The sequence below is a fragment of the Setaria italica genome, chromosome VIII (assembly GCF_000263155.2).
Source record: "Setaria italica strain Yugu1 chromosome VIII, Setaria_italica_v2.0, whole genome shotgun sequence".
NCBI classification, from domain to species: Eukaryota; Viridiplantae; Streptophyta; class Magnoliopsida; order Poales; family Poaceae; genus Setaria; species Setaria italica.
The window spans coordinates 39,906,733-39,918,754 of NC_028457.1; the positions used below are offsets into that span (position 1 = coordinate 39,906,733).

The window sequence follows — 12,022 nt, forward strand, 5'->3', positions numbered from 1 at the left end:
GTCCTCAGTAAGATCTCGGTAAAGGATGACGGATATAAGCAATTCCGTCAGGACGAAACAGGAGGTGTGTATTATGGAAACCGACTAGTAGTGCCCGCCGACCCCGAGTTAAGAAAGCAGATCCTAGATGAAGCTCATCTTTCCAAGTTCTCAATCCACCCTGGCAGCAACAAGATGTACCATGATCTCCGTCAGACCTTTTGGTGGAGTGGTATGAAACCGGAGATAGCTCGTTATGTTTCAGAATGTGACACCTGTCAATGTGTCAAGGCTAGTCACTTGAAGGTAGCAGGAACCCTGCAGCCGCTACCTATTCCCTCTTGGAAATGGGAAGACATCAGCATGGACTTCATAGTTGGGTTACCCCTCACAACTCAACGGTATGATTCCATCTGGGTTATAGTGGACCGTCTGACCAAGACAGCACATTTCTTTCCTGTTCGCACCACCTACACAGTCAAGCAATATGCCGAGTTGTACCTCGACCATATTGTTTCCCTACATGGTGTACCCAAGACTATCATCTCTGATCGAGGAGTTCAGTTTGTGGCCCTTTTTGGGAGCAACTACAAGCATCCATGGGCACCAAGCTCGTTCGAAGCTCAACATATCATCCTCAGACCGATGGCCAAACCGAGAGAGTGAATCAGATCCTCGAAGACATGTTAAGAGCTTGTGTCATCCACTATGACAAAAACTGGGACAAGTGCCTACCCTTAGCAGAGTTCTCCTACAATAACAGCTATCAGTCCAGTTTGAAGATGGCACCGTTTGAGGCCCTGTACGGCCGGAGATGCAGGACACCCTTGAACTGGTCCCAACCAGGAGAGAGACAGGTTTATGGCCCTGACTTAGTGGCAGAAGCCGAGGAGCAAGTGAAGGTAATTCAGGCAAATCTCAAGGCTGCCCAATCTCGACAGAAGAGTTACTCCGACCAGCGGAGAAGACCCCTGCAGTTCGACCTTGGTGATCATGCGTACCTTCGAGTCTCCCCGACCAAAGGAGTGCAACGGTTTGGAATAAAAGGGAAGTTAGCTCCACGCTATGTTGGCCCTTATGAGATTTTGGAGAAATGTGGACCCGTTGCTTACCGGATCCAACTCCCAGACCGCTATCAGCCATACACGATGTTTTCCATGTGTCTCAGTTGAAGAAGTGTGTCCGAGTTCCAGCAGAGATCTTAGAACCAGAACAGCTTCAAGTAGAACCTGACCTGACCTACGCCGAGTACCCAGATCGAGTTCTTGACCAAAAGGAAAGGCACACCCGACGCCAAGTGGTAAAGATGTACAAGATCCTTTGGAGAAACCACACCGAAGATGAAGCAACATGGGAGACGGACGAATATCTGAACAAGCGTTTCCCCGGTTTTCTGTCCCATCAAGGAGGTAAGAACAGCACACCCTTGATCCCTGAATCTCGGGATGAGATTGTTTTTAAGAGGGGTAGGCTGTAACGACCGACCCCTAACCTTTCCTAGTTAGGTTTGATCTCAGCCCTTAACCTTAGTCAGCTGCTTCGTTTGACCGCACCTAAGTGCTCAGTCTTCCGCCAGCTCCGACCCCTGGATCCGACCCCTTCCTGCTTCGCCTTTCTTCCGACCCCGGCGAGTTCAACCCGCCATCGGATCCTGCTGATCTTCCTCACCCGTCCGATCTTTTCCCCCGGTGGACCCGCGAGATCTTCTTCTAGATCCCCCGCGTCGGCCGCACTCGAGTTGCATGGCCGCCTCAGAGCCTTCTTGCCGCGTGGCTCGTCTTCTCCGACGCCATCGCCCAGTTTTGTCTCGGGCAAGCAACAGAGTGGGTTCCCGCGCCCCTTTCTCCCCAATGGCAGCGGAAGCCCTCTGCGCCCCTTTCTGTAGAACCTCGTCTCTCGCGCCTATCATCACGATACCAGATCCCGGCCCCGGAGACCGATGTCGCCCGTCTTTTCCGTCCTTTCAGCAACAGTTGCACCGCCCAGTCGTCGCTACACGACGATTCCCCCACCGCCAACCCCGACCGCAGCCGCGACAGTTCCTTTCCCCGCTTCTTTAGAAGCCGCCCGACAATCTGTTGTTCCGCGCTCTCCCCCGTGCCGCGTCCGCCTGTCTTCCCACCTGTGCGCCCTCGATTCTAGCGCCTTTTAACCGGTCGCTTCTATCACCTCTTCCGCACGACGACGCCCGTTCTCCGCCAAATCCCAACCACCGGTCTACCCGCGCCTACGCCGCCCTGACGGTATAGCGCAATGATCGCTGGCGTCACCCCCGGAGTTCTGCAGCACCGCCCTGTTTGCTCAATCGCCGCCACGGCAGAGCACTCCAGTGCTTCTCCCCGGCCTTCGCGCCGCTCCCCTTCTCTCTCTCCACGACGTTTCCGTTCCTCGGCTCCAGCAGCTATAAAAGGAATGCCCCCGTCACCGGAGTTCCCTCCGCCCTTGTTGCCTCTAGCCTTCTCTAGCTCCCTGCTCAAGCTCCTAGCGCCACCCACCCCATTCTTGAGAAGTTCTTCTCCCAGTCCCTCTTAGTTCCTCCATGTCACCCAGCAGCTTGCTCCTTTGTGCTGCGTAGAGCTCTCTTGTGTTCCGCAAGAAGCAGCGCCGCCGCCGGAGCATTGCCGATCTTCGCCCTTGCTTAAAGCTTTAGTCCCTCCGCCCAAGTCTGCCTCTTCCCGACCCCAAGCTTTCCTTTCAGGAAGAAGGTGAGTTGCCGACCCTAAGTCCGCTTCGCCCGACCCCTCCTATCCGCCCGACCCCGGTTCCGTCTCGTCCGACCCTGTTTGTTCCGCCGACCCTTATCCGCCTCGCCCGAAGGCTTGGCTGTGATCTTTTCCTTCGACTCGAGGGTGTAAGTGTAAAACATGGGAACCCTTCAGCGCTTGCGTCTGGGGACCCCAGTTATCACATCCTCTAGTTCAAGGATCAGACCACTAGTTTTTCCCTTCTTACCCTTACCTCTTGAGCATCATCAGCTCTCTTGAACCACCATAACCCCCTGCTCCTTGTCGCAAGTTTCTGGGCTCAGGCGAGCCAGTGTTGCTGTTGAATCAAACATTTAAGCTAACCCTTGCATTGCCTTCGTGTAGAGCTGCACCTCGCCGACGGCTTCTACGAGTTGCACCCGGCACCCTACGAAGAAGCTGTAGCCGAGTTCCTGCCCGCGGAAGCCGAAGTCACCCCAGAAGTCGAGCAGCTTCCATCCCCTTTGCTTGCAGGCAAGCCCCGGTTGCATGAAGATCCTACGTGTTTTGCCAAACTTGCGCATGCCTTCCGTATAGCATGTTTGTGCATTTACGTTTAGGAGTTGTGTGAAACCCTAGATGCATGACCTAGTTAACCCTTGGTATGAGCACTAGCTGTTGGACTGAGTAGCTGCATTGCTTAACTAGGAAAACGGTAAAGGCCGAGTGATCTCCTGTCACTCGCGAGTTGTAGGAGTTGCATGATTTACTCTCCTGTTACCACTATAAGGACGATGGACGGGGCAGGGTTTGGTAACTTTTTGGTGGACGGATGGTCGCCCCGTCTGTCTATGAAAACTTGCTAAGGACCGACAGCGGTGGTGTTCGTGATCAAGTGTTTGAAAGCACTAGCCTCATACTTAGTATGGGATGAGGAAGCCTAGTACCTGAGTGAACCTAGACGTGAGCGGTCGCCCCATTGTTCTTGGAATGGAGTTTCCCCTGCTGGTTGTCGCACGTGGTGGCAAAGCGTGGTCACAGGACGGCAGAGGCCAGGTCTGTGGAACCTTGCACCAAAGGAAATGGGCCCGACACGGGTTAGGGGAATGATGGGGAAGGCCGACACAGGAAGCGACCTCCGGGTGCGAGGATGTCGTGGGGCTAGGTTCACCATGCATGGTTAAAGAACTCGAATCGATTCGTCTGCCTCTCACAGTCTGAGATTTCTTTATCGCTATGTCACCCTGAGTAAATGAGGAATCTGATGATGGCAGTGTTTGTTGTTATATCTACACATCTTGTTTTGTTCTATGATTGCTAGAATAGGTTGCACAACCTAGACTAGTAAATGAACCTAGAACCGGAGCTAAAACTTAAAAATTTGGTTACTAGCGCTTTTGGCAAACAAACCCCTCAGCCAAAAAGCTTGCATGTCTAGAAGAAGGAGTAGTCCTTACTCCTATCGGTTAAGTCTTGTTGAGCTTAGTAGCTCAGCCTTGTTGTGGCTTCTGTTTTCAGGTGAGGTTGCCGCGTCCGACCCCCCCTCTGGTTGGTGCTTGGCCGCCCCAGCTCCCACCAGGCTGGACGGTCGAGTGGGACCCTTCCTCGGATGGCGAGGAGAGGACCCAATGATGTTCTGGCTGGCCTCGCCCAGGACATCCGACCCCGACGAAGTCTTCCGCTAGCTTTCTCTGTTGACCCAGGACATTTTATGGTGGAACCAAAATGGGTAAAACTTGTTTAAATCCGTGGACTTGTTGTATTCTCTGTAACCGCTCACCTTGTGTGGGTTTCGCTGAACTCGATCCTGTTCAAGTGGTTAAATCGGATGAAGTCCGACGGCGCTTCGTGTTAGCTCGAGTTAAGCAGGAGTGTCACATGTTAGGCGACCTAACCTTGCTTAATCAAGCTAATCCGAGGTGATTCCACCACACCTGCCCACGCTGGGTCAGCGGTAATCATCATTATCGCAGTTGGGCCTGGGCCTTCATGATTGTTTATTTAAGGTGCATTAGGAGGTCGTTAATATTTCCCCCCAACAGTAGCCCCCAAGCCTGTGGTGGAGCGAGGATGCTCCTCCATAGGCTGCTTTCATCGTTCGTCGGGGATCTCTGCTCGTCATGCAAGCTGCAGTTAATCATTGATAGGGAGTGTTGTTTGCTCGGTTTGGCTGGGGAGATTGATCAGGCGAGGTGTCCTATGGATGACTTGGCGTGGGAGGATTCCTTATTGTTCCACAGGGCACTCCCGCCTGGAGACCTGAAATCGTGACCATTCGCGTGGTCATTGGTTGCGATGCTAGCCCCCGAGCCTCCGTGCATTGCAGGAGACCGGTCGGGAGGCTAGATCGATTTTTGATCGTTACCCCTCAAGCGTCCGTTCGCTGAGACGGAGGGGGTGAGTCGTGCCACGCTATCCTCGCTGGACGAACCGTGGTGCTCGTTGAGCTGCAAATGGGTCGATTCGAGTGGGGTCTCAGTCCCCATTCGGGGGGGGGTCCAGTTCGGGCCAAGCTGGTGGCATACCCCAGATTCCGGCCAGCCAGTTCATATAGTTCCTGGGTCCGTTCGATCGGATCCGGGGGCTCGTTGCCTTTCTTCGAGGAAAAACCATGAACTTTGATGCCAGTCCGGACTCGAACGTGAGGTCGGGATGCCCTAGGCTATCGTACGCCCGGGTGATGGCCGCTAGCAGACCCGTCCCTTCTCACCCCTCACTCCGGGTTATCCTGGGGCGGCTGTTGAACCCGTAGTGGGCCAGCCTTCGAACCCCTAAACCGTAATGGGCCGTAGGGGCGTTTTCAGCCCTGTATCCCTTTCTTACCCTTTGGTAGGCCTTGGGCCAGACATGGAGGAGGTTGTGCACATGCGTTCCCCGAGAGGCGAAGTGGCGGAAGGTGCCGACCCGCAAAATGAGGGAAGAGTGGATGTTTTCCTGCAGAAGGTCGTGCGCACGAGTTCCCAAAAAGGTGGGCGTGATGGAGCGTACCTGGCGCTGCATTAATTGCGATGGGGCCACCTGTTTCTCTTCCCACGCGCCCCCTATAAGACGGGGGGGGGGGTGCCTCGCCAGTTCCACCCACACTTGTTCTCAAAGCTTTTCGCCTTCTCGCGCGCGCTTCACCTTCCTGCTCGTCGTTCGCCTTCCTCCGCCTAGCGCAGCAGCCTCCCTCGCCCCTCGCCGTCGAGTCTTCCACTCTTTGGTGATGGATTCATGGTCGCGTTCGAGCTTCAGTTCCTCACGCGCCAATGGCCTCATGAGGAAGGGCCTCCTCTGCGAGAGGACCACGAGGGACGAGTGGCGGTTTCCCGGGGATGAAGATGTGCCGAATCCGGGCAGCGGCTACGTCGTCCCATTCACGCACTTCCACGAGAGGGGGTTCGTGACCCCACCGAGCTGCTTCTTCCGTGGGTTGCTGCACAACTATGGGCTCGAGCTGCACCACCTCAATCCCAATGGGGTCCAACACATCGCGGTGTTCGTCGCGCTGTGCGAGGAGTTCCTGGGCATCGAGTCCAACTTCTCGCTCTGGAAGTACTTCTTCGCGATCAGCCTGTACCAGAGGACCGAGAAGAAGGGGAGCCAACAGCGGGCGACCCCGGTGCTAATAGGGTGCACCGCCATCCACCTCCGCCAGAACCGCGCCAAGGAATATATGGCGATGAAGACCACGGCGTCCCACAAGGGGTGGCATCAGCAGTGGTTCTACGTGAAGAACTACGCTAATTTCCCCTGCCGGTGTTCACCGGCCGCGTCATCGAGGCGGCGCCATAGCTGTGGTCGTACAGCTCAGTGGAGAAGGAGAAGAAGCGGATCACCGGTTTGCTTTAGGCCATCGAGTACCTAAGGGAAAAGGCCTGACCGGGGCCGGAGTTATCGGGGCGTACCACGCTCGGAGGGTGGCGCCACTGATGCTCCGAATTCGCTCACTTGCTGACACCGAGATCCGACAGCGAGTTCGGGAGGCGCTGGATGACAAGGACGCCGATTACCTGGTGCCCGGTCACCCTCCGATGCGCCCGGATGAGAATTTTGTCGAGCTGGTGAGGACTTCGCGCTCTCGTTCTTCTCTTCTGCATTTCTTGGTTCATCGCTCTGATGAGGGATTCTCGTGTCTGCAGGGCCACATGACCAAGGTCGTGGACTCACGCCCGCCGGTGCTAGAGGACGCTGAGTGGCGGCAGTAGAACCGTCTCCTCACCGAGAAGCAGAAGAGGCGCAAGGACAAAGAGACGGCGAGGAAGAAGAAGAAGGCCACCAAGGAGCTCCATTGGCGGCGGTGGGGCAAGGTCGTGTCGGACGACAACGATGATGATGATGAGGATGAGGAGGAAGACGAGGAGGAGAAGGAGGAGGAGGAGTACATTCTGGCCCCCCAACCGGGTGCGCTTGTCATCCAAGAGTAGCACCCCCAACCAGCCGCAGGGGACAAGCCGAGCGGACCGCCTACCCGGGACCTGACCCCGCAGGGCTCTGGGGCCGCGGCCCAGGGTTCAGCGCGGGATGCGCCTCGGGAGTCGATGGAACCGACCCCTGACCCTCTACCCACGCCTCGCGAGCAGAGGAGTAGCGGTAAGCGGCCACTACCAGATGCCCCGGGGTCGGCATCGAGCTCGGAGGCGAAACGCGCCCGTCGTCCTCGCGCTAAGGGGGTGTAAGTAGAAATTCTTCACGCATCTTATTCTTTTCCTGGCATCGAGCCGTTTTTGATGATGTTGTTGTTGTTTCATAGCGCCGCCCCTTGGGACTTCGTCCTGCCGCTGGCGTCGAAGAAGGCGCTACGGGTGTCATCCACCTCCGCGGGGCGAGCCGCGACCCCACCGGCAGCGAGCGGCGGCGTCGCTGGGGAGACCGTGGAGCTTACCGCGAAGGCAGCCCCTCCGGCGGCAACCGGGGGAAGGGTGCCGCAGCCAGGCATAGGGTAGGGTCCGACCCCTGCTCCGCCTTCAGCCTTTGCGGCCGACCCTGCGGGACAAGGTGTTGCCCCCAAGGTTCGGCTAGCGAGGTGATAGACCTCAACGATGAGGCAGAGGGGGAGCCCGCGGGGGAGGCATTGGCCGCGGAGGGGGCTCCGACGGTGACGGCGGAGATGGCGGCGGAGGAGATGGGGGCAGTTGCCCTACTGGCTGCGACGGAGATGGCGGCGGCGGAGGAGGAGGGAACGTCCCCCCCTCCCCTTGGCCGCGACGGGGACAACGGCGGTGGTGGAGGCAGGGACGCCTGCCCTGGCGGCCACGATGGAGGCGGGGACGTCTGCCCCAGCAGCCACGACGGAGGCCGCGGTGGCGGCAGGAATGGGAACGCCCGCTCCGGCGGCCGCTAGAGCGCACAACTATTGTAACTAGCATACACCACCACTGGCGGCATTGGGCAACAAAAGCACAGAAGCTTCGCATGTCCTACGTGGCAGGCCCTCATTGGCTGCACACCTGCTTGCCACGCTCATCAACAGGCTTGACGTTGCTCTAATCCCAAACGTAGAAAAGTACACACTCAATTCAAAGGGAATACACCAATTTGACCTGTCGTTGCTCCGAATTTGAACAGAAGCATAAGAATTTGCATCTCTGTCTCGAAGCAAAGGATACGATGGTAATTTTGGAGGACAGGAATATAGCTGAGGGGGAGCGGCGGATACGGTAGGTGGCGTCGGTCCACTTTCCTCATCCCCTTCCTTCCCCACAGCAGCCGCCGGCGAGAGGAACCCTAGATCCCAACTCCATGGATCCATTCCCGTCGATTCCCGCCCGCCCCTCCTGGATAATCCTCGACCGCTTCATCCACCGCACCGACCGGGACGTGGAGGACGAAGCGGACGGCACAGCGTCGGAGATCTCCTACACCTGCACCGACAGGCCCATCCGCGCCTCCATCCGGGTCGCCGACTCTCCCGCGGTGTCCCGCCTGTACCTCGACTGGCCGAGCCGGCCGGAGTTCGGAGGCCGCCTGCGGGAGCCACGCGTGATCGCCGCCCACAACCACTCCATCCTCTTCAGGGCAATCGTGCCCCTGGAGGATCCAATGTTCTGCAAGGACACCGCCAGCTTCCCCGTCGACATGTTCGTCTACTCGGCCTTCTCGTCGCCTCCGTCGCTCCATCGGCTTCGCACTTGTTTCACCGGTGGCGTCAGCACCCCCGATGAGGACATTTACTTCAAGCCGTACCAGCGCTGCCAGCAGAGAATCATGGCGGAGAAACATATTGGCCTCCTGTGCCACGGCAGCAAAGGCGGGTTCACGGTCGTGGATTTCACCAACTTCGGCCTAGAGGGCGAGCTCTGCCTGCTGCACCACCCTGCACTTCCTGCTTCTGCCTCGCACAAGAACACTGAAGAAGAAGAAGCAGACTGGATGATTAAGAAGGTGCGGTTACCCCCGGGCCCCAGGGTTCGCCGTTGGATCACTGACGCCATCATCCCCCTCCATGGACGCTACTTGTGCTGGGTTGACAACTACCAGGGCATACTTGTTGTTGACGTCCTCCGGGCCAGTGACAAGAACACCACAGATGAGCTGCTCCATTACATCCCGCTGCCTCACGAAGCTTTGCAATCTGACCGCTCACATCCCGATGGAGACTGCCCTGACAAAGCTCGGTGTGTCTGCGTCACTGCTGATTTCACGCTCAAACTCGTCTGTGTTACCACCGGTAAAGCCAACCGAGCGCGATCTCCTTTCACAATAAGATCATGGACATTTCCATGGAAATTTCCTCACGTCTTCCCAAGTGGGCGATGGTACAGAGGTCACACCATGGAGGCAGCCGAGTTCTGGGGTCTTTACAATGGCCAGAGCCTTCCACAGGTGAAGCCTATGTATCCTCTGGTTAGCTTGGTAAATCCAGATGAATTCTGCTTCCTGTTGAAGGAGGACCACACCACTTACTGGATAATTGAAGTCGACATGGGGAACAAGATGCTCAAGTCATCCGCCATCTATATCAATGAAGAGGAAGAAGGGTGCACCACTGACAGGCCTAGGGCTCGCAGGATCGTCTTTGATGGACACTCCTTCATCCCTAGCGGACTCTCCGATTACCTGGGCATGGATGCCATCAAAAGGTAACTTTACATCTTCTTTACTTGCATTGTGCCATTTGTTTATGCCTTATCGTGGCTTATCGTTTGTACACTTCCAGTTTAATTTTAAACTATTTTTACTAAATTTATCGTGTTTAGCAGCCTCTAGTGCATTTTTTTGTACATTTTGAAGCATGAAGAGGACACGATGGGGATGTAGTGTAGGCGATTAGCATATTGGTATTGTACATTGTATGTATGTCCTCTAGGATTGAATGTTGCCCCTCAAGTAATTTGAACTTTTTTTTATTTTTAACCCTTTTTTTTCTTTATTTTTAAAAATAACCTCAGCGGGGGTTTATTTGCGCGTCCTGACCCTTTTGGCCGCGCCAGACCGCCTGGCGCGGCAGGAACATGCTGCCGCGCCACATGCACTGGCGCGGCAGCCCCCTGCCACGCTGGCGCGTCGACCCGCGGCGCCAGGCGGGCGCTGACGTGGGCCGCGCTTTGGCCGCGCCAGCCCGCCTGGCGCGGCAGGGCCAACACTTAGGCCGCGCGCCGGCTCCCTTCCTCCTCCCTCCCTCCTTTCTTCCTCCTCCAGACACACCACACAGCAGCACCTTGCAGCGTCGGCCCCCGCCACCCCACCCCCAAATCCACCAAAAATCCAGCGATTTTGGTGGGGGAAAGTAGTGGGAATCGATCCCTGCTTCGTGTGGAAGGTATTCCCCTACTTATTCTCGTGTTTTACCGTTACATTTGGTAGATCGGAGGATGTTTAGGTGACTTAGGGTTAGGTTAGTGATTTGAAATTTCAATGAAATGCAATGATGTTTTGTGTTAGATGATACGTAGTTCATACGCAATTGAGTCTCTGCCCGCGATATTGACGTGTAGAACTTGTTGAATGCTTCGATTTAGGTATATATTCATCCAATTGTGTGCTTTACATGACATGTATTTTTTTTATATGTTCAATTAATTAGTCTCATTTTTTGTTTCAGTGTTTGTATTTTGTAGATCGAGTGTTTACATTTTATCAAAATGATGTATATAGCTAGTATGGATTACGTGTGTAAAGTTTATTTGTGTATTAAATTTGTTGCACTTGATTTACAGGTGAGATGACGTCGTTTGGTTCTGAATACAAACGGCGTAGGTGGTATGTGCGTTATGTGGGCGAGTCCAATGTTGCTGGTCCCGTACCTCCTGCTCTTCCGGTACCACTTTGTAGATGTGGCGCGCAAGCAGAGGTGAAACAATCAAGGCATCCAAAGACAGCCGGAAGAGCCTTCTATGTATGCAAATGGACTTTTGATCCATTGCCTGCCGCACCTTGCGATTTCTTTCAGTGGATCGATGGACCTGACAAATATGATCCTAGGATCCGCCTATTCCCATATCATAGCACAGAGCTTAAACCATACCATAAGTTTAGGCGTTGGGTTCCTCCTCCACCAAACCCACCTAGGATGACCGATGAGGAGAAGCAGGAGGCTGCTTGTAGGCGTGTGAGGGATCCTCCCATGTGCAAGTGTGGTGTTCCTGCTAAGCTTATGCGTCCTAACTTAGGGGATCCACCTAAGTTTACTCCATTCTTTCGATGCTCCCTAAAGACTCATGTAAGTATATTACGAGAATATTAGTATGTCGTTGGTAGTTGGAGAAGCGTTTTGTAGTTACTTTACATCTGAGTAGTTCACGTCATGGGTTTTTTGCAGGATGGGTGGCCATTGTGTGATTTCAATGAGTATATATACGGCCCAATGGCAATGTGGCCAACAGAGGAGGAAGTGCGGGAGTTTGAAAGTGAAAATGCACCGTGGCCGTGTGTGTCCTCTCCTAGTGATAGATGCAAGTGTGGTATATTGGCAACAGAAGGTGTGGTGCCTTCTGAACTTGGATATGGTTCGTTCTGTGGAAATGCACATGGCGATTACTGGGTTAGTAAATACTCGTCTCTTATGTTTTATGAAGGTTGTAACTTGGTTCAAATTTGTAAGAATATTGAATTGTTGTTGCAGGAGGGAAGGACATGTGATTGGGAAGATTTTTGTGGTCGATATGATTTGTTATTAAAGTTGGGAAATACATCGGAACCATGGAAGTTAAGGAAACAACAAGAAATTAAAGAAAAGATTAGAAAAAAGTATGATGTGCCTATTCTGACGACGACTTGCTTTGGGGAAAAATATATCAAGATATGGTGCATGAGACTGGAGTGAAACCTAATGGACTTTATGCAAGGGAAACTATTATTAAGTATTGGAGGCAAAATAGATCCAAGTATCCACGACCTCTAACTGAAAATGAGAAGAGAGAAAAATAGGAGGAAGTTGC

General features: G+C 54.5%; 1 protein-coding gene across 1 annotated transcript in view; it reads left to right on the forward strand.

Moving 5' to 3' along the window:
• Positions 1-8,316: 8,316 nt before the first annotated feature.
• The window catches only part of LOC101753626, a 12,253-nt gene continuing 8,547 nt past the window's right edge, over positions 8,317-12,022 (forward strand). Inside the window, exon 1 of the mRNA XM_022829586.1 lies at positions 8,317-9,724. Within this exon, the coding sequence (XP_022685321.1) occupies positions 8,385-9,724 (1,340 nt within the window). The 5' untranslated portion in view covers positions 8,317-8,384. The remainder of the gene's footprint in view (positions 9,725-12,022) is intronic.